The 20,502-nt window shown below is 33.8% G+C and overlaps 4 protein-coding genes and 1 pseudogene across 6 annotated transcripts; 2 read left to right on the top strand and 3 right to left on the bottom strand.

Annotated features, from left to right (window-relative positions):
• Positions 1-470: 470 nt before the first annotated feature.
• C13A2.7 lies at positions 471-3,053 on the bottom strand. 2 transcript variants are annotated; one of them, NM_001269152.2, is made up of 8 exons: positions 2,918-3,053; positions 2,685-2,850; positions 2,232-2,447; positions 2,073-2,187; positions 1,927-2,028; positions 1,768-1,876; positions 900-1,036; positions 471-788 (listed from the first exon to the last, which is right to left on the bottom strand). In NM_001269152.2, exons 1-8 carry the CDS (start codon positions 3,001-3,003, stop codon positions 568-570), a joined length of 1,152 nt encoding a protein of 383 aa, NP_001256081.1. In that variant the 5' UTR covers positions 3,004-3,053; the 3' UTR covers positions 471-567. The 2 variants fall into 2 exon arrangements, with proteins under 2 accessions (NP_001256081.1, NP_001359829.1); NM_001373052.1 differs by having other exon boundaries at positions 480-788; positions 1,764-1,876; positions 2,232-2,481; positions 2,536-2,850; positions 2,918-3,007.
• A 943-nt stretch (positions 3,054-3,996) lies between these two features.
• Positions 3,997-4,798, bottom strand: C13A2.8 (annotated as a pseudogene). Its single transcript has 5 exons — positions 4,758-4,798; positions 4,404-4,522; positions 4,290-4,369; positions 4,220-4,264; positions 3,997-4,170 (listed from the first exon to the last, which is right to left on the bottom strand). Coding segments are annotated over exons 1-5 (459 nt in total).
• Positions 4,799-5,231: 433 nt separating this feature from the next.
• C13A2.9 (Methyltransferase FkbM domain-containing protein) lies at positions 5,232-6,813 on the top strand. The gene is made up of 6 exons (NM_072444.5): positions 5,232-5,320; positions 5,359-5,531; positions 5,900-6,019; positions 6,069-6,137; positions 6,179-6,320; positions 6,407-6,813. Exons 1-6 carry the CDS (start codon positions 5,287-5,289, stop codon positions 6,787-6,789), a joined length of 921 nt encoding a protein of 306 aa, NP_504845.2. The 5' UTR covers positions 5,232-5,286; the 3' UTR covers positions 6,790-6,813.
• A 2,519-nt stretch (positions 6,814-9,332) lies between these two features.
• Positions 9,333-10,109, bottom strand: C13A2.12 (Trichohyalin; the record flags this gene model as incomplete). Its single annotated transcript, NM_001038377.6, has 1 exon — positions 9,333-10,109. One exon carries the CDS (start codon positions 10,107-10,109, stop codon positions 9,333-9,335), a length of 777 nt encoding a protein of 258 aa, NP_001033466.2.
• Positions 10,110-14,178: 4,069 nt separating this feature from the next.
• On the top strand, positions 14,179-17,130 carry gtnt-3 (Glycosyltransferase family 92 protein). The gene is made up of 9 exons (NM_072443.4): positions 14,179-14,356; positions 14,406-14,520; positions 14,589-14,680; positions 14,862-15,052; positions 15,530-15,627; positions 15,672-15,824; positions 16,376-16,479; positions 16,523-16,789; positions 16,890-17,130. Exons 1-9 carry the CDS (start codon positions 14,217-14,219, stop codon positions 17,047-17,049), a joined length of 1,320 nt encoding a protein of 439 aa, NP_504844.2. The 5' UTR covers positions 14,179-14,216; the 3' UTR covers positions 17,050-17,130.
• Positions 17,131-20,502: the final 3,372 nt, after the last annotated feature.

The following is a 20,502-nucleotide window of genomic DNA, read 5'->3' as shown; positions in this document are numbered from 1 at the left end:
ACCTAAAATTAGCTAAGTTGGAAATTTGACCGATTGTCGCAGCGGCTGGAAATAATTTTTTTTTTGAAATTGTCGTCTAATTTTGGGTATACATGTTTAATTTTGGGTATCCAAAAAACCGGTTAGCCGCCCACACCTGAGTGTGCGTTAAATGTGCGAAAGAGTCTACCGTTGTTGTTGCAGATTGGGCCAAACAAAAATCTTGCAATCAATAATAAGTCTATTCATCAACACAATTAAAAGCACAGTACAGTTTGTGATGTGTTATTCCTAAATAGACGCGAAAAATAGGCTAGTTTTAAGGTTTTTATCGAAAATCGTTGTTTCAAACTTGTGCTCAACTTGGGCGCCGCATGAGGTATTGCTCGACAAGAATATCTGCCAGTTTATCAGATAATTGAGTAAAAAATGTGCAAAACGTTGGTGCTAAATGCCCAGAGGATAAATTCAACTGACAATCAGGAATGATAAAATAAGTAAAACATTTATCAAATGAGAAACACAATTAATGAATAGATACAGTTTTCAACTGAAGCAAACAAGGTTATATACTTTAAAAAATTACATTTAGATCTTTCTCAACACAAAAGTATAACGCGCAGTTCCAAACAAATTTGTACTTTGTTTCTGTTGAGCTTTTAATTGGACTCGTTTTGGAGATCTTCCACTGAACGTTGCAACCCATTCAAATCCACTGAACATCATTGCAAGACGAAGCGAGCCATAAGTTCTATGAGAATGAAACTTAACGGAGTCAATACCGTAGGGAATGCCAAGGTATAAGAGACCTGAAAAAATTATTTGCTGGATGTTTTATTTGCATTTTATACTATGTCTCACGTAATTTTTATGTCAGAATGCCTAGTGAACTACTCTTTCATAAAATTTAATAACGTAACCTCCTCGTTTCAAAACGCATTTTATTTTCATAATTTCGCGAAGATCTCCGATGGGATTCATTGGTTCACGATTAAGGCCAAGACCAGATCTCTCGACGAATGCAAATGTGGCAGCAAAATCGAATGATTCGGTGTACCTAAAATAAATTCGCATCAGAAGGGAAATTGCTTTAAAAGAAGCGTTCTGTGCCAAAATTAACAACTCTCATGAATTTTTTCTTAATTTGAATGTGTATTTGCAAATTGGAAAACGTCAGTTTTTGCCTAATCCAAATCGAATCTCTTCATTTTTGGAAACAGTAAGGTAATGCTCACTTTTTTTCTTGTATTTTCAAGTTTTCCTAGTATGCTTGGAAAGTTTAACTTCGCTGAACACACGATTTCGCTGGTATTGACGTCATTGATAAACTGAATGCAAAGTATATGTATTTTTCTCTTAAAAATATCAGAAAAGTGTAACTTTCAGTATAAAAATAACATTTAAAGATTCGAAAATATATTTCGAAAAAAGCAAACTATCCCTATCGTACTGTCCGTGAACGCGAGAGAATTACATTTGTATTTCAGTAAAAACATTTTAAAGTTATAGCATGAATTTTTAAATGAATTGGTACTTGCCCACCGAAATTTTGTTTCGAAGCAAATTTCCTAATAACGATGTTAGTTTTAATTTTTTTTTTTCAGAGAAGGGATGGTAAAAAGAAAAAAAATTCTTCGCGCCACGACCAAGCGGAATTTCTAGCCTCACAGTTTCGAATAATGTTTTGAAGACAGAGAACGAATAATCTTCTGTGGCATTTTACGTTTAAGATTTTAACTTTAAAAAAGTTTAAAATGAACTGAAAATTGATATTTCAGGTTTACCTACATTCCCGATTTTTTGGAAAATTCAAGCGGGTCTATTGAAGATAGCCGATCTCTGTACTCCTCTTCAATATCCAGTTCGTTACTCTCAACTGTCAAAATACTTGCGGCACCTAAAAATTAAAAAACAACACTTGTTTTTTCGCATCTTTTTCGTTTTTACCATGTTGTAAAGCCATAACTTCTAACCAAGGAATGACACTACCAACCACTAATCCACTCATTCTTTTCACGGGATACAAGTGCAACGCGGAAAACATTGACTCTGAAACACAGAAACCAAAATTGCATTTAAATAAAATTTTCCACCTGTGTCTTCTTTGTCGGAAATTTTAATAAGCTCCTCTTTTCCCAACTCCATCAATTCAGATATTCTATCCCAATTTTTTGGACAATCAGATTTTTCATCACCATTGGGAAATGCCTGTGTTATTTCTTGATTCTCGGCTATTTCAATGGAAAGTTCACCTGCTTGAAAGCCGCGTACCCGCTCATTAGAAAATCGTTTTTATGCAATTGTGGAACATCGTTTGATACTTCATCAGGCATGGAAAATGCACTTTCTGTCGTTTCAAGATACTCGGAAAAAACAGTTGCACAGGTTGGCTCCATGAGTTTTGTCATTCGAAGCGTAGGAATAGGAAATGATGGGTAAATAATTTCAAATCCAAGTGGGTTGAAAACCTGTATGAGAAAAAGTATGAGATTTTGATAGGGCCTGTAAATTTAAAAAATTAAGACACTTTTGATGCGCGCTGTCTCTCTCCCTCACTTTTCTCTTAGTGGACAAAAATTGTTGAAAGAGCGTCTCCTTGATCATTACTTGACTTGATTGCAAGCCAGCTTGGCTTTGTAATTGTCAAAGCAACTCTTATTCTTGCGTTCGTGGGTTTCCGCTACTTTTCCAGTTCCCGCTAATACCTTTTCATTCAACTCTTCAAGAGTCACAAGTCCCTTACGAGTCTTTGTATTATATGTGCTCAAATCATAACTTGCTTCAGTTGTTGTCTCTTCCTCCACAGGAATTTCTTCTGTTGTATAACCATCAGTCAGAAGAAACGTCGACGCTTTGATGATTTTCGCTATTCTAAAAAGAGATAAAATAAGCTTCTAATACATAATAATTGGTTCTGAATTGAATTTGAAAAACTTACACAATAAAAATGAATACAATTGTTGCACAATATATTAAAATGTTCCATAATTTATTTGAAAATATTCTGAAACTTCTCAGATGCATTTTTTTGTATGAAGATACTAATGGTGTTGAAAACTTCTCAAACAAATAGTGGTAACCGGAATAAATATCTATTTGTTCGATCTTTGTGAAGCAAAATAGAAACCTTTAGATAAATCAGTAAATAATTTTCGGATTACCAAAGAGAAGAAAAACAAACAGAGATCTTGTAAGTCGACAAGCAAATTATTGCATAAATCAGCAAAAAAAAAACAGTTATTTACATTGATTTGGTAAATTTGGTAAAGACAAGGTGGCTCGGAAAAAGGATTCGGCGGCTACTTTTTGTCTACTAATAAAACTAACCCTTTCTCGTGGCGAATAGATTCTTCTGAAAATGTGAGAATTCATGTTATCAAACATAATCTTTCATTTGACGGCACTTTTTAGAAGTTTTGACCTCCCCATGTATCCTCCTAGCTCGGAGACACTTTTTTTCAGGTGTCTGCCTGATCTCGCTTCTTTTTAACTTTAATTTGAGAGCTATGTGCGGATTGTGATACATCCAGTCTACAATATGAGAATACAATAAGAAATTGAGAAAAACCTCGTTCAAAAAAATATGTTTTTCGATGATCAAAAAATCTTCGAAATTTTTTTTGTCTTTTTTTGATTTGTATGATTTTTGAATTTTTGATTTTTCGCACAGGAATGATGCAACCAAGTCTAAACAATTTTTCCACGTACAAAGCATTCAAATTAATATTTAGTTTTCGAGAAATTCTCAAAAATTTCAAAAAGTTCACTAAATAATATTTTTCCCCATTACCGCTTGAGTATGACGCTTTAAATTCTAATGTTTGGTAATTTAAAAAACTGATTAGATTTGGTTGCATCTTTCCTGCACAAAATTTGAAGAATTTTCGAAAAACATTTTTTTACGAGGAAGTTTTCTACGATCTTGGTATTTAGAGACAAAGTTTTGTTAAACGGATGCAACTATCTGCCAAACTTCGCTTGTTTTCTACTTCCTGCCAAATTTTGGCATCAATTTGCCTACAGATTGACAAACTTGCGGATCAGAGCAATCCATTCTTTGCGATCTTTAGCAATAGTGGACCATATTCTGATAACTTCTCCGTTTGCTGCGCGAGTGGTGATCTCCTTTTGCAGCGAATCAGTCCAACACATTGGTGGCCGTCCACGTGGCCTTTTCCCGTTCCATGGTCGATCGGTATTCAGTCATCAATGTGATCAATCTACAGTCTTTCCTTCTCGCGATTTGCATTTTTATGAAGTTGAGTGGAACTCTTGCTCGAGACATCTCTGGAATGTCTTCACGATGGAGATGTAGGAGTGAGTCCAACCAGCCGTCTTTCTAGGGAGGCATGTGTTATTCTTACTCTTTCGGATAAGGCTCTGCTGAAGGTTCAGACTTCTGATAGTGAGCCGTATGTGAGCGCGGGTTGAGTCGAACAGGTTCGCGCGAAATTTCTTGTCGTTAATGGAGTGTGTAGGGTTCTTGATTCCGTTGAATGCCGCCCATGCAGCTCGACGTCTTCGGTGTTTAGATGGTTTTGAGCTTTGATTTGACGACTTAGGTAGTCAAATCAAATTATCATTGATGTCCTGCTAGTAATTGTGATTAGTGGAAGTATTTATCTGTTCAAAAAATAAACAACATGGCGAAACACTGCTATGTAATTCGTATGGGAGTAGATGAACACATTTTTACCCCTCCAGAAGCTAAAACTTCACAGACTACAAAGACTACATAGACTAAAAACTATGTACAAACGGACAAACGGAATAAGCGCTTTATATATAGTAAATGATTATCAGTTAACTTGAAGCCCATTTTGGGTCTCCTTGTGATCTGGTCAAAACCACCCTATACGTAATGTTCAAGCAGATCCCCAATCAGCTGATTCGATTTTACCGAAGAAGTCCATCAATACATGCTGTTTTATTTCTGTTAATTGATTCATTTCCATTCAAAAATTGTGAAAAACTGAACCTATTCATATTACTGGAATCCGAAGTGCTAACGTTTTGCAAAATCACAAAATTGGCAACCAACCAGCGGTTCAATTTCACTTAAATGTTCAATAGATGTGCAACTGAAGGTGATCACTGAATTTCGAACCAATCAATGTCTTTTTGAAATTCTACATTTTCACATGGTTTTTGATTTTATCTCCAGCATCAAATTGTTTTCAAGAAAACCAGTCAGCTACCGGAACTATCGTTTGGATTTCCCTGGATTAAATCTATACAACATTCTCATTTTCACTACTTCTTAGACAAGAAAAATTACTAAAGTTACAAGTATTTACTGCGTTCTGCATGATTCGTCGTCACATTTGGACTGGAGAAAATTGTAAGCTATGAAATATACTCATGTAGAAAACAATTCAGATGGATTATTCCGAAAATGTTCGTTCCGAAGAATTTTTAATTTTGCATTTCTTGGAGCATCAATTTTGTTACTTTACAATTTCATGAAGCCAAACACGAGTAAAGCCATTTTCAATGCATTTCGAGAATGTGCATATCCCAAGCTGCTGCCACTAAGGGGACAATACAAAGAGGTAGCCGAATTGTTGTCAATTTGAATTTTTGAATTCCAACCCATTTTGTGATCAAAACGGATTTTTGCGAAAAAGTTTAGTATAAATGTGATAAGAAGCCTAAGATGAATGAAACTGGTTTGATGATGCCTGTTTTGATTACAAGACCCTTTCCGACAACAAACTACTGATACATGATTGATATTTCTTGGTCTCATTCTCATCAGCATCAATAGACTAGATCAATAGAAAGTTCATCGATTTTCTATTACTTTCCTACAAATAAACTAAATACATAAGTACTTTTAAATAACTCGCAAAGCATCGCAGCACATGAGAACGGGCATAATAGCAAATGTTTAAAATGTGCCATTTTCTGTATATTTCAGTTCTGGTTCTCTTTTACCAACATCACCAAGCAATGCGATGGTCTTCAAGAATATAAAGCATTGGATATTCGTCCAACACCCAATCGGGATGAGATCAAATACGTAGTGTTTCCTAACAAGGTTTTATACCTTTTTCAACATATTTAATTTACTACATTTCAATTTTCAGAACGAACTGTTGACGATGGTAACTTTAGGAATCGGTCACGACATTAAAGCAGAGTTAAAATTAAAAGAAGTGAGAAAAAAAAGAGAATTATGAAAATAAATAAATTTCAGTTATATCCAAATATTGACTTTCACGGATCAGATCCATCAAACGCTATTAATAAAGATTTATATGAAAATAAACTTGGAGGAAAGTATTACCAGTATGCTGTTAGTGGAGAAAATGGAATGAAAAATTCTCGTGTTTATCGGGGTTAGTTAAACATAAACTTTCCTGAAACATTTATACATCTAAATAGGTTATATTTTTTTTAAATAATCATTTTTTGAAAGTTTTAGAGAAGTATAAAGAAGAGATAACCGAACACGTTGGAGCTGAATACTTTTTGAAGAATTTTATACGAAAAAGCAGAATTGATATTCTCTGGATTGATATTGAAGGAAATGAATTTTCATTTCTTGATCAAGTCCATAATGGCGGAACTATTGACAAGGAAGGAATAAAAATATGTCAGATGAATGTAGAGATGCACAAAGACCTTTTGGAGAAAGCGGACGGAGAAATGGAAAAGTTCCATGATTTTATTTTCAAGATGCTCGAAGACGGGAAATACATATCAATGAAGCCGTACTTTGTCGAAGTTTTGAAATATCGATTTATTCGACTATTCCTTGTTAATGTAGGAGACAATGAGTGTACTGACTTATTTATAAAACAATGATTCAATAAACGTTGGAGTTTGAAAGTTAATCTTGATGTTTTTTATTATTCTTTCAGCTTATAAATTGTGATTAGGTTAAGAATCTCGTTTTATTTTTGAATATACTTTTCAATTGAAATAAATGGAAAAACGTTTTTGGTCAATTTTTAGGCAGTTGGTACACGTGCTTACTTCGATTCCCAAATGTACATATAAGCCCAACTTAGAAACTGAGTTTCGCAAAAAGTGTTCAACAGATTTACTGTCTACAACCTTGCTCACATTTTTATTGTCGAATAAGTAGTGCGATATGGTATGTCATTACTTGGTGCAAACTTGGCTCCCGTCCGACACTTTTTGGGTTCCGCGCATCGCTTCAAAGATTTGGATGCGGCGATGGGTGCGGCGTTTGCGGCGTTTGAGCGACGCCACATGGGAGCCCTACCTGGAAAAATCTTGTGGTCTTTGACACTCTCAAACTATTTTTGATAATCTTAAAACACTTCTATAAAAACTTAACAAATTCTCAAAAAACATCCAAAATGAAGATGTGCGAGCTAATGTAATATTAATAAAATGCACAACAACTGTCGAATTCAGGTTCATAATTACACAACAATTTGACAACGATATGTCAGAAAGTCCAAGCTACCACCTTCCAAGAAAAAAGTCATTGAAAAAAATTCCAAACAACTAACGTCGAAATTAAAGTGTCATCTTTGAAAATGTACTTTTTTTTGTACCCTTACGAGAAATTTGAAACTCAGCATTACAGCCACTAATATGTAGAAAGCCTTGCAGACTGTTGCTACACTATTACATTACTTTGCCGGATCTATATTTATGGATTTATTTTCAATCGATTGAAAATACAGTTTTGTTTTGTTTGTTTTAGTTTTAAAGGGAATTTGATCAGATATTTGTCAGATAATACCAACTAATGCTATAGGACATTCAAAAGTTAGTCTAGCAGCCGAAATTGTCATCATTGCGTCATCATTGCAAGAATTATGGTTATTTACTTTGTTTTTACTTTTACTTAGTAATTTACATATCAGTTTAGAATAAAAGTACTCCAGTGATTGGTATTTAAACTTTTATTTCTGCTTTCCTGGGTGAAAATATGTTTTTGTTTTTATTTTTCCAAATCAAAAGTCATATGTACTCGGCACTTTGCTACTCCTGGCGCGCGGACGGAGCGCGCTAGTAATAATGTCGCGAGCGCCCGGAGCACTTTCTGCGCGCGCCCGGCGCATTTCATACGAATTTGGACCACGGCTCGTTCCCCATCCCTTCATTATTTTATCAAATACATTGTCAACTTGGAATACTGAGTGTAAATAAATTTAATTTTATTAAACTAAAAATCTAAAAAAAATTTAACACTTCAACATTAATAATTTCCATTGTGTAGCGAGTCCCCTTCTTTCTCTGTTGGAGTCCCTAGGGACTCCAACGTCCCTCAAGTTCTTTCGATGTACCTGAAAAAAGAAAGAAGTTAATTTCATTCATCGAAACATTTTTCGTGTTCATTTGAAGAAGAAAAACTTACAAGTATCTGGGAAATTATATACAACTCCAAAAATCTTCCTTCCAAAGGTCTCTCGAGTATAGGCTGTGTGAGGAGGTGGTATTAAGCTAGAGAAATGTCAAGTTTTTCTATTTTACCATGAGCAACTCGTCGAAATAGATTATTCAAAAAAGTATATCAGTTGTACTGATTATGTAAAAAAAACTTCGTCATTTGAATTTCTTTTACTGACATTTCTAGTTATTGGAATTTACTCATTTGAAAATTGTGAGAAAACAACTAAAAATCGTACGCCTTCAGAAGTGATGTCGACCAGGTGGGGATTCTTGATTGATTGATTTTTTGAATTTCTTGATTTCTTGACATTTTGTCAAGAATTCTTGTTTCTTGATTTCTTGATAAATTGTGTCAAGAAATCAAGAAATTTTTTAACTCGAAAGTTTGGCTGAAAAACTGGGTTTTCCTTTTTTCCGAAATTTTTTTTTCGCTATTTTTGTCATTTTCAGAATATATTAACTTAAAAAACACCATAAAACCCAATTTCGGTTGAAAAAACGAGAATTTCAGAAAGAAATTCAAAAAGATTGAAAACGTTTTTGTCGATAATCATTAGTTTTGCACGTTTTGCTCATTTTTCGAAGTTCCTTCTGATGATATTCGTTAAAAAATAAGTTAAAACTGATAAATTTAACTATTTCTTCCAATTTCGTTCAAAAATATTGGCCGGAGAAAATTTCTTGATTTTTCTTGATTTCTTGACTGTTTCTTGACTTTTTAAATCAAGAATTCTTGATTTCTTGACTTTGAAAAAGTTTGCCCACCCTTGATGTCGACCCCATTAACAAGTGGAAGTTTCAGAGGAAAGTCCTGTTCAACGATCCTAATGTATTATATGATGGGAAATAATTAATTGCTTGCAAAATAAATAATTTTATTTCAAAATAAATATAAGCACAATAATACTTTAGAAATGCATACAATAGTTCAAAAAAATGTTATCAGCAAAGTTCCTGTGCTGGAATTAGTGCTGTCTCTAAGCGACAGCCTTCTTCTTGTTGGCAGCAGCTCTTGCTTGTCTTTGAATAGCGTTTCTTCTAGCAACAGCATGCTTTCTCTTGAGAGCGTTCAATCTAGCTAGAGCCTTCTTCTTGTGGGCAACAACAACATGCTGTCTCTTGAGAGCGTTTAATCTAGCTAGGGCCTTCTTCTTGTGGGCAACAACAACATGCTGTCTCTTGAGAGCGTTTAATCTAGCTAGAGCCTTCTTCTTGTGGGCAACAACAACATGCTGTCTCTTGAGAGCGTTTAATCTAGCTAGAGCCTTCTTCTTGTGGGCAACAACAACATGCTGTCTCTTGAGAGCGTTCAATCTAGCTAGAGCCTTCTTCTTGTGGGCAGCAACAAGATGCTTTCTCTTGAGAGCGTTCAATCTAGCTAGAGCCTTCTTCTTGTGGGCAGCAACAAGATGCTTTCTCTTGAGAGCGTTCAATCTAGCTAGAGCTTTCTTCTGGTGAGCAGCAGCAGCAGCTCTTCTTGAAGCAACGCTTCTCTTAACAATAACTTTTTCGGTGTCAGCATATATGGTCTTTGGCTCATCAGATCCTGCCTCTGCCAAAGTCTTCTCCTCGGTATCATTAGACTCAGCCGTTTGTACTCCAGTTTCTTCTTTCTCTGAAGTCTTCTCCTCGATGGCAACAGTTGGGAGCTTTTCTAGTTCAGCATCTCTCTTCTCACGAACGTTGGTTGAGAATCCTTGGACAGTAACCGACAAAGCGGTGAATGCAAGCAATGAATAGAAAATGAACTTCATTATGAGATTGGTTGTTGAAGAAACTATTCTGCTAGCCTTGTAATATATATGTACTAAAGATGGGCGGCAACTTAAACCAGTATCAGGAAATTGTTGTTTTCTTCGATTATGTTGGCATTTTCTGATGCATAAGACTGATATAATCAAATATCCGATTGTATCTGGTCCTGGTCAAAATGTTTTTCCAGTGTTGGAACAGTATGGTAAATTTCAGGCTTACTAGAAGACCATGTTAGGCGGTGATGGAATTCTAGAATGAATATAATTGTCTTTTAAATCTGAAATAACGTTTGATTTGTTTCAGATAGAATCGAATGATTCTAACATTTGGAATAGTGAACTTGACATTTTTCACAGAAATAAACAAATAACCTACTTTTGATATCACCGTGGCGTTGAGCTCATGATACTTAGCATAGCTTGTAAGTATGTTCTTCGAGTTCTTCTTCATATACATATGTACGTCTTCTAATTAATTCCTTGGATATAGGTATGTCGTATGAAGTTTTTTTCACATTTTGAAAGCGTATCATCCATGCAAAAATTGTACATGGATCTGAGCATCATTAAAAAATATACGAGTTATTTATTTTTATTTTTCAAAATTGTGTCATCTACATAGTTTCATTCAAAATTCAAATATCAATTTTTGGATCCCGAAGTATAAATGGCCCTTGACAAGGTAATCTACTTAATTTTTCTCCTGGTCCTTTTGACTACATAACAAAAGTAAACATAGTTAGTTATTTTGTAAACTTGCAAGATAATTCGAGTTCACTAACACTAATAGAGACTGCAAAACAACTGGAGCCTGTTGTCAACTGTGTTTTTGGATACAATACTCAGAGATTCGTCATATGTATTACTAGAGAGTGCACAGTAGTCCGTGACTTTATCCTTTTCAATTTTCATCTATAAATGCATTAACAGGTTTTTGTTACAATAACGGAAATCTTCCGGTTTAATTTTCATTTAAAAATTATAACTCCCAACAAGGACTAATCATTGCATGAAGTTAATGTGGGCTGCGCAGTGCAAAATGTATGTACTGTACTGTACTGTACTAAATGTACTGGAATAGTCAATACTAATGAATATTATCTAATTAGAGAAGGGGTAAGAAAGCCTAGCAAGCAGGCTTTTGTCAGAAATTTATGATTTTCAGTGCGATTTCGACCATAGAATAATACATTTGTTCTAACATAAGATAATTATTTTGCTGAAGGAAATTTTTTGATTCTTTGAGATTCAAAAATTGTAATAATAGTTTTGAATGTTGAATGCATTTGAGATATAAGATGGTTTTATGCTAGACTTTGCAATACGGTCAGATAGATGAACATCTGATACAAGCTTGCTGAAACAACGCCAAGCTGTCTCACATGTTCCGTGTCTTCTATACAAATGCATGTTCTTCGAATTTGAGATCTCCAAACTAGTATCCTCCCGTGAAACAATTTAGTGACGTCTTTATTCCAGCGTTAAAAATCTTTTTACAGCGTTGTATGCAGAAAAGATCTCAAGCCATGTTTTAAGAACACGGCAGTTTCTTATCATTTCCTGTATTTTGTAATCAAAAATTATAAACCAATTATTTGTGAAGTTTTTGTACGGACAATCAATTTGCCTATATAATATATTATAATTCCTGCCTTTATATTGCAGATAATTTCTTCAACTTCTTCGGCAAAGGATTTTACACCGGTGTTTCAGTGGTGTACTTTTTAAATGTCGAAAACCTCTCCAGACTCAGCATGTGCCTATTCTCATTATTCATATGTTTACGCCTCTGTAGATGACTGAAACTAAATTATACTTGACATATGTACATACTTGAAAAATAGATGGTAATATAAGCAAAGTTATGGGCTCATCGGTTAATAGACGTATTACACTTTGATAGTACTACTAATAAGTCTAAGAAGATTCAAAAAAACAAACATTTTTCGTTGAAATTACATTATGCTTTAACTGAAAAATGATTCATTAAAATTTTACCATTTCGAGCAAATATGCTCAAAATGGATATTCACTTTGCTGGAGCTCCTTGTTGCAGAATCAATCAGTGAGCATTGATTTTATTAGGGTTTTATTAGCCAGGTACATTATTGTGGTCGGCAAATGGACTGTCAGAATCCGATCTGTTAACAACAACAGCTAGTTTTCTCTATAAAATGGCTTAATGGTTACCGCCAGGGTAACTAAATGAGATAGAACAAGTGAGCGACGACAACGGAGACTAAACGCTGCAAAACAAGAACTGAATTGTTGATTAACATGCCATAAGTATTATTCAATCTTGCATATGTTTTTCTAGTGTCAGTACAGATAGAACAACAACCAACATAGGAACTTAAAACAGTTAATAAAAAAGTTTAAAATAAATACATACAAATTTCGAAAAAAATTATCAAAAACTAAAAATACATATTTGTTTTCAGGCATTTCATAATTTCAAGACTACATTACTCATTTCAAGCTAAAAGTCAAATAGTTTTTTGAATGGGAAAGGGTTTACAGATCTCAACTTTGACAACTCGTATAATTTCAGAAAGACAATATCTCAAAAAATTTATCAACTACGTTAATGCTTAACGGTAGAGTAGAGTCTATTTTGTTTTGACAGAAAATGACAGGATTCACAAAATAGAGAAATGACAAAAATGAACGACAGAAAATAGGCCCTAATGACCGAACATTACTGTAATTTTTTTTTCAAAATATTCTAAATTTTTTAAAGATTTTTTCAATTTTTCAAAAAATCAAAGAAACGACCGAATTAAATTTGAATTCTCGCGCAAATGGGTGTCATAATTTTTGATGTTTTTGCGTTTCCTGGCTCAATTCGTCCGTTTTTCTTGATTTTTTTTCTATTTTCTGTCATTTAAAACAAAACATTTTGACTGTACACCACCTTTAAAGTGAAATTTAAAAAAAAACATTGCCTGGTTAAAATCCGTGTTTTTATCTTTTTGTGTTGAAGATCAATCAAAAGAAAGCAAGTTTTTGAGGTAAAGGCAAAAAGTTTATCTTACTTATTAAGCTATGCTGGTCGCGCGTAAAGATATGTGTACGAGTTACTAAGACAGTTCGGTCCATTGTTTTCCAACAATAGTAACGGATAAAGAGTCAAGCTTATCGAAACGTCAGTTTGGTTCAATGTTAAATAATATCAGGAATTCATAAAAATCAAAACATTTTATTACAAGCAATTCTTTCGATTCACTTTTTCAGAAAAAATGTAACTTAATCACAACAGCTTAAGTTGATGTTAACCTCGCATATATAAACTATTCTGAACTTCACCACACGTTTTCAAAATAGTGTGGTTTTGGCAGAGTATCAAAAAAATTGAGCTGCGATTAAATCAATTTTATGATGAAACATTTACAAAATATACCCTCGAAACACCGAGCACAATTTCGCATAAAAACTATGCGGCCAAGGAAATCAATTTTCGATGCACCTAATGTAAGGATCTGTTGTCGCCAGACAGGAGTTTTCATCAAAAATGTTTTATGTAATTTTGAAACAAAATATTGTGTTTCTTTTGTCATTCTGTGAAATTTTTACAAATTACTCTGAAGTTTTCATGACAATTCAAGCATTAATCGTTGTTTTGGAACCGATTTTTAATTTGATGGCTGAAATATGATTGCAACAATAGATCTTGAAAATTTATGCTACAAAAGTGAATTTCAAAGACAATGTTCAAAGACGCCAACTTAAAAGTGCTAACGGAGCAATATATTCTCTTCATTCTTTAACGTAATCAAACAGACTCCAGTAGTGATTTCATATCATTGTTCGCCTATAGTTTGTGTGTCTTGTTTGCTTACGCAGGAGTTTCAATACTTTTAATACTTCTAGTTTAACGGAAGGTCTACAAATGTTTCATACCCCCTTCATTTCACGTTTTGTTATTCTTACTTTTCAAATAATTTAAAAAACTATATAAATAATTTATAAACTATAAAGCTGTGAATGTATCTGCTCTGATTTTAATCTCCCCTTTCGCTTTACAAGCTTTGTTAATCGAGATAAAATCCTCATCCCGCATTTGTGGCGTTTCTCCACTGTGTTGAATTACTCGTATTAGCTAAGAAAATGTTTAATAACTTCAAAAAAATTGTAATACTCTGTTTAAGATTAATTATTTTTTGTTTCGGCCTGGGAATCATTTTCAATCAAATTTCTCTGCTTATTAATGTTTTTAAAGAGGCAAATCACTCATTTTCCATTCATTTGTGAGAAAACTGAAATATCATTTCGAAATTATAACTTTTTATATCTTAGATATTCTCATAAAAACAAGGATTGTGTTGTGCCAACATGGAACAGAGTTACTTCGAAAGATGTACCATACTCAGAAGATTTCAAAAAATGGGCCGCAGTGCGGATTGGTGCTTTTGTAAGTTTTATCTTTTATATCCTGGCCAACCTTCAAATAAGCTTGAATTTTTTGTAAAACTCTTTCAGAGGCACATCAAAGATGCTCAAGTCCGTCTTCTATCTTCATTTGTGTATTCTGATCAAATTTCAATAGTTACAACGTCACAAAACATTGATAAGTATGTGAGGAAATAATAACGTTTGCTTTTTTTGACAAAGTATTATCAAAGGCATTAACAACGATGAAAAGAAGAGACAAAGATCTCAGTTTTGGAATTACAAAAATTGAAGGTCGTTGTCGAAGACTTTGAGCGTTATTCTCCTAATATACTTCTTAACGTTTGTTTCAGCTTTTTTCAGCAAAAAGGTGACTTGTCGATACTACGACTGTAATCGTGATGAAGTTCCTTACTCTTCTTTCGACACTGTGGTAGTTCCTATGACAGTAATCACATGTCCCAGAAGATATGGCGCCGAGTTTGTAAGCGTTACTTTTGATGAGAATGAAACCCCTCATGAGCCGATCCCATTGACCTTTAGAATTTACGATGGTAAGATACGTATATACGTCTTAGGGTTTTCAATTTTTTATTATTTTTTGAAAGTTTATAACTGAAAATCTAAATTTTATAGAGGAAAAGAATGAAGTAACTTCGAATATAAAGTTTGAACGGTTTTTTATGAACTTTTAGAACAAATTGAAAAAAAGCTAATGAATATCTCGGAAGTTTCCGAAACATTATATAATTTTAAACTATTTATAATTTTATTTTTTTCAACCAAAAGTTCTGCCAAAAAATTTTAGCTATGTCCGCTGGTGTTTTCCATTTCCCTTTTTCGGATTACTCAAAAAGTCATCAAACCGTCCATCTCAAATAGTAGACAAATAATATAATAAACGATTCATTATATGAAACCGGATGTTTGGTTTGCGGGTGCTCTTTTCAATTTTTATTTTGCGGCACAAATTTTGAGTATCGGGACCAATGTTCAGTTATTCAGTATATCATGAACAATTTTTCGTTAAGAGCCAATTCATGAGCTGTCTGTTTGTGTTGGCCCATTGTACGGAAAAAAGAGCAAATGGTTGGAAATTGTAGAATATGTGGAGCATTATAAACTTGTGGTAGGTTGCTCATATTTGAAATAGAAGCAATAGTTCTGATTAAGGGTGTTTCATATTTCTACTTCACTCTGTTCAGTATAAACGAATATGATCGAACAGTCGTGGACTACTATGCAAAGTTCGGATATGCCGAGTACACAACTTATATTACAGAATATCAAGAATTAGGATGGATGTTTCACTTGATACAAACACAGGTTAAATTTTATATGTTTTAATTGTGTAAGAAACCTTTTCAACGCTGGCAATAATTCAAATTTACAAGGGAAATAATTGAGTTACGAGAATGAGACGCCGAGCGCATTCCGGTTTGTGACATTTCAATGAACAAAAAATTCAATCTATGTACAAGGGATGGGCGACGAATCGGTTTTTTCGGCAAACGGCAAATTTTCAGCAAATTTGGTCGCAACTGTTAACATACATTTCTCTGCAAAGTTTACATTTGTTCCGACCATTTTTGACTTGTCAAAGAACTGAATGTTCGGAGAAAAAAAATTTGTTAGGAAACCAAAAAATGTTTGTCTGTAAACGAAAACAAAAAACCCGCCATTTAAGTCTACTTAAGTGTCTACCGCATACCTGTCTTTCATTAGATCAAGCTAAGCTTATTTTATACCTGCCAACGTGTCAAATAATGTGCATGCCAGCTTATGACCAATCTTCTTCCAAATGAAAAAAGTAACTCCTGTTATCTCGTTGGGTGTTTCTTAAATTCATGACTTATCTATGTTATAACTAGTTATAGGATTGCCACCATCGAAGCCGACATCATTCAAAATGGGTGATTAACGTTGATATTGACGAACGAATAATTTACACAGGCTCCAACGATATACTTTATTTTTTGAGGCAAGACTTTTCAAATCTGAGCAAAGCGTTATAATCAATTCAGGTCAATGCCAGCGTCAATTGGAGAACTCAGCATTACGGCAAATCGTATTCTAACAACCGGAACAATTCCGGAAAAACTGAAAAATTTTGCAAATTTACAGTCAGAATTGACGTTTCTCAAGTATAACAAGACCACAGAAGTCAGCTGGTACAATTTCAAAGGAATTATACGCCCGGATTTAGTATATGTTTTGTTTTATCACTGGTCTTTTCGACAAAAGCCGAATGTTCATGTTATTTCGATACCTAAACAAATTATTCATTTAAGGTACAACATTATCTTTATTTAAATTTTGGAATTGTTTCTGTTCCTTAGGCTTGGTCCCAAAAACTCACTTGAAACGAAAATTAGCTATATGACTTTTCAGGCATTATCGAAGTGTTGATCAAAATTCGTTAAATGGAAATTGGATGGAATTCTACAATGGATCCTTGAAAGAAACTAGGCTGGCTCCAGATTTCGAACAACAATTAATCAAAAACGTGAAAGAAAAAGTGAAATATGTTTACGATCAACGATGGGTTTAATGTGAAGAAACATCGGAAACAATTACCAAACTGTCTAATTAGCAAGCATGTTTTAGATTGAAAATGAATTTTTTGAAGGCATTATTTTAGATGGCTGTCTATAATAGTTGGACGGGTGGTTTTGGGGCATTTTGGCCAGATTTTTGTTCTTTTTTTTTTGAAAATTTCAGGAAAAGGGTTTTGACGTTCAGAAAATTACGTCGTTAGTAGTTTTTCGGAAAAAGGTATAGAAATGGAGTGAAAAATAAAAATTAGGTTAACAATAAAAGTTGGGCGTACTGTAGTTATGCACTTTTTAAAATACAAATAATGTACTAATTTTTACAAAAAAGCCGAAAAACTGGCAAACATCAGGGTTTTTCCTAAATTAAGCTTACATTATCAATGAATATTACTGGTTCTATAAGCCAGTGCACGTAGGTCCTCATCCCACTCGCAGAAAAGTAATCAACCACTAAATAAACTTTCGGTTTTATATCCAAAGCAGTTGACTTCTAAATTCTTATTCCTGATAGTCATGTCCATACGGATAATAATTTTCACAGTTATTGCTTTTCTATACCACACAGAATCATGTATCCGGATGATACCACCGGATTATGTTGGCTTTCCTGCCACGCTATCAGATAATACAGATCCTGTAATAACTACAATTTCGAAAACAACAACAACAGCTCCGTAAGTCAAGTTATTCTTTGAGCTATTCAGACACATGAAAAAAAAACAAAACGCGTTCAGTCGGCGACTGAAAATTCCACAGACTAACAGTTGAACAAATTTTATTCAATCTTTGTCCTCGGTTATGATTTGACACTCGCCCTTCTGTCGATTTGCCATTCGATTTGCAAAAAAATCGAAAGGTTTCATCCACCGTGACAAAAAAATAGAAGTTTCGTTTTTAGGAAATATGGAAAAAAATAAATTGTGTTTTTCCTACATTTTCTTAACTCTCGAAGATACAACAATTTACACTTAAGAAATGACAAACTCGTAGAAAAAATACACTTACAAAACCCTTTTTTTTTCAAAATTTCAGAGCATCTAAAGTGTTGAACCATTTGGGACTTGCACCTTTGACGGAGAGGCCTAGCCTGTACTGGAGCGTGGTTATGAGGCTCTGTTGTTTGAGGTGAATAAAAAATAGTTTATTAGCGTGTCTAGAGCCAAAAACCGCCAGTTATTTTGCTTACTGTTAGTCATAATTACATATTATTTTAGTAATAGTCTGTTTCTTTCTCATGAATAACATCCACATATCAAATTAAATTAAATGTCTAGTGGTTTTCCTGTCTTTACTTCCTGCTCATTTTGATTTTTTTTTCGGATACTCGGAACAATTCTGAAAATGTCACAATGCGACAAGGAATCCCAAGAATATTATCCTACCTTCCAGAATTCAACAGCTATTAGTTTGTGCCAATTCCAAGAAAATTTTCTGTAGGTTTATTTTTTTAGCCGACAGAGGACAAAACATGGGGAAAAATGAAAAAAAATTATTGACAAAAAAAACCGTAAAACTTTGTGATCCCTCTCAATCAAAAGAAAGAAAAAATTTCGTACCGTCATTTCAGGGTTTTTTTGCTTAAATTTTTATGATAGTACAATCTAAAAATTTCAAATGAGACATATCTCGTTGCAAAATCCGGAGGTAAACTGACTTCCTTTCCTTGTGAGAAAATTTCCAAGACGAACCTTCTAATGGTTGAGTATAAGGGTCTAGTTCTTAATTTTTAGCCACCATCATTCAATAGTAGTTTGCGAAGTTTTTATTAATTTCTTGAACTTGAACATTTCCACCAATCCCCATACTGCAACCTGTAAAGTTTAATGGCAGTGAAGATAATCTCGTTTTGGAGGGATGGTTTTATTTCGATGGTTTTATTTTATAATTGGTCAGTAAGTGCAAGCACTTGTCGCTGCAGTTCTTCGATTTAGCGCCACCCCGAATAACAAACGGTTTTGCACTTTTTCTAAAATCTTGTTTGTTGCAAAATACAGAGAATAGAAACAAAAAGCGAGGTCACTAAATGTGTGATTCAAACAATCATATACCGTAATCCGTTCCATCAAAAGTGATCAAACTTCGCTATTGTGAACCTTTCGTTCATGTACAGAAAACAGTAAAGTGTTCCCAACAATATAATGGATGCACTGAAACACTCAATTTCATAAAAACTTTTAAAATATCTTAAAAACGAACGTGAATTTACTCGGCAATTTGGTTTTCCTATTTTTCGCACTTCTTCACCTTTCTTTCGCACTTCCACTGCTATATTTCGCCGATATAATCTAGGCAAAAATAGTGCGAAAGATAGGTGAAAAAAGGCGGAGAGAAAGGAGAACCAAACTGCCGAGTTAATGCTCAGTGTGAGCTCGGAGTGAGAGGTGAATCATCTCGAAATGATATTAAAGTTATATGTATGTTCTAGGACTAACGGTTTTATGAACGGAAAATAATATTCTCTGCTGGATTAAAGTCAGTAACACAATTATTTATGTTTTTGTTCAAACTTAAGGGAAAATTGAAGAAATTTTTTTCAATGACCATAATTAACATGGTTTAAAACACGAAAAAACTATAAAACTATCTTGGTCCTTTTTTAAAGACGGGGTCCCAGAGTTTTCTATTTTATTTTTTGCAGCTATATTATATAAGCTATGTAATAAAGCTATATAAGCTATATAAAATTATTTGTGATAACAGTTTTATTGATCCATGAGCCTTTTTTAACAGTTTTGTTAAGAAATCATTTTTTGTCATTCTGGGAAACATTCGTCAATTTATCTCAAGGTTGCAGATTTTATGGCACCATGCATTTTTATGCACATTTCTATAATTAATTGTAACTCTGTAGATATCATGAATAAAATAAGTATATTTTTGACATTTGCAGGTCATACGTCCTACATTCAAGTATCGACAGAAGTTCTATGAAGTATCTGAAGCTTCAACTTTTCTAAAATATATTATGTGCTTCGGAGTAATTTTAAAAATGCATTTATTTATCGTGTGCTTTCGTTGTGTGTGGAATTAACTACAAAAATTTTTAGAAATCGTGAGATTTTGAAAAATAACAAAGAAATGGAAAATTGATTCCTGAAAAGGCGGACGTATTTATACAAACGTTTTTTTTTGTGACAAACTGTTAAAAATATGAAATTCTTGCTCATTTTAAGGAACTTAAAAACGCATGTTTGAATGTGAACGCATGGATGAACCTGTTTCATCATAAATATAAAGCTCAAAGTATTTTAAACACATTGAACTATATTCTCTACATCACGTATTCATAAAACTTGAATTGAGAAATCCACGACTGGGACGGAAAATACGCAAAAGATTCTTATCATGATAACTTTGTGTTTTCTTTGAAGATCTTTCGGAGAGATCAATATGTTTTGGGTATCTTTTCCCATTTTTTGATGTGAGAGAGGGCATCTGAACTTTGCTTT

Source organism: Caenorhabditis elegans, chromosome V (genome assembly GCF_000002985.6).
Source record: "Caenorhabditis elegans chromosome V".
Lineage (NCBI taxonomy): Eukaryota > Metazoa > Nematoda > Chromadorea > Rhabditida > Rhabditidae > Caenorhabditis > Caenorhabditis elegans.
The sequence above is the reverse complement of the archived record's forward strand: the minus strand, read 5'-3'. Positions and strand labels throughout refer to the sequence as shown.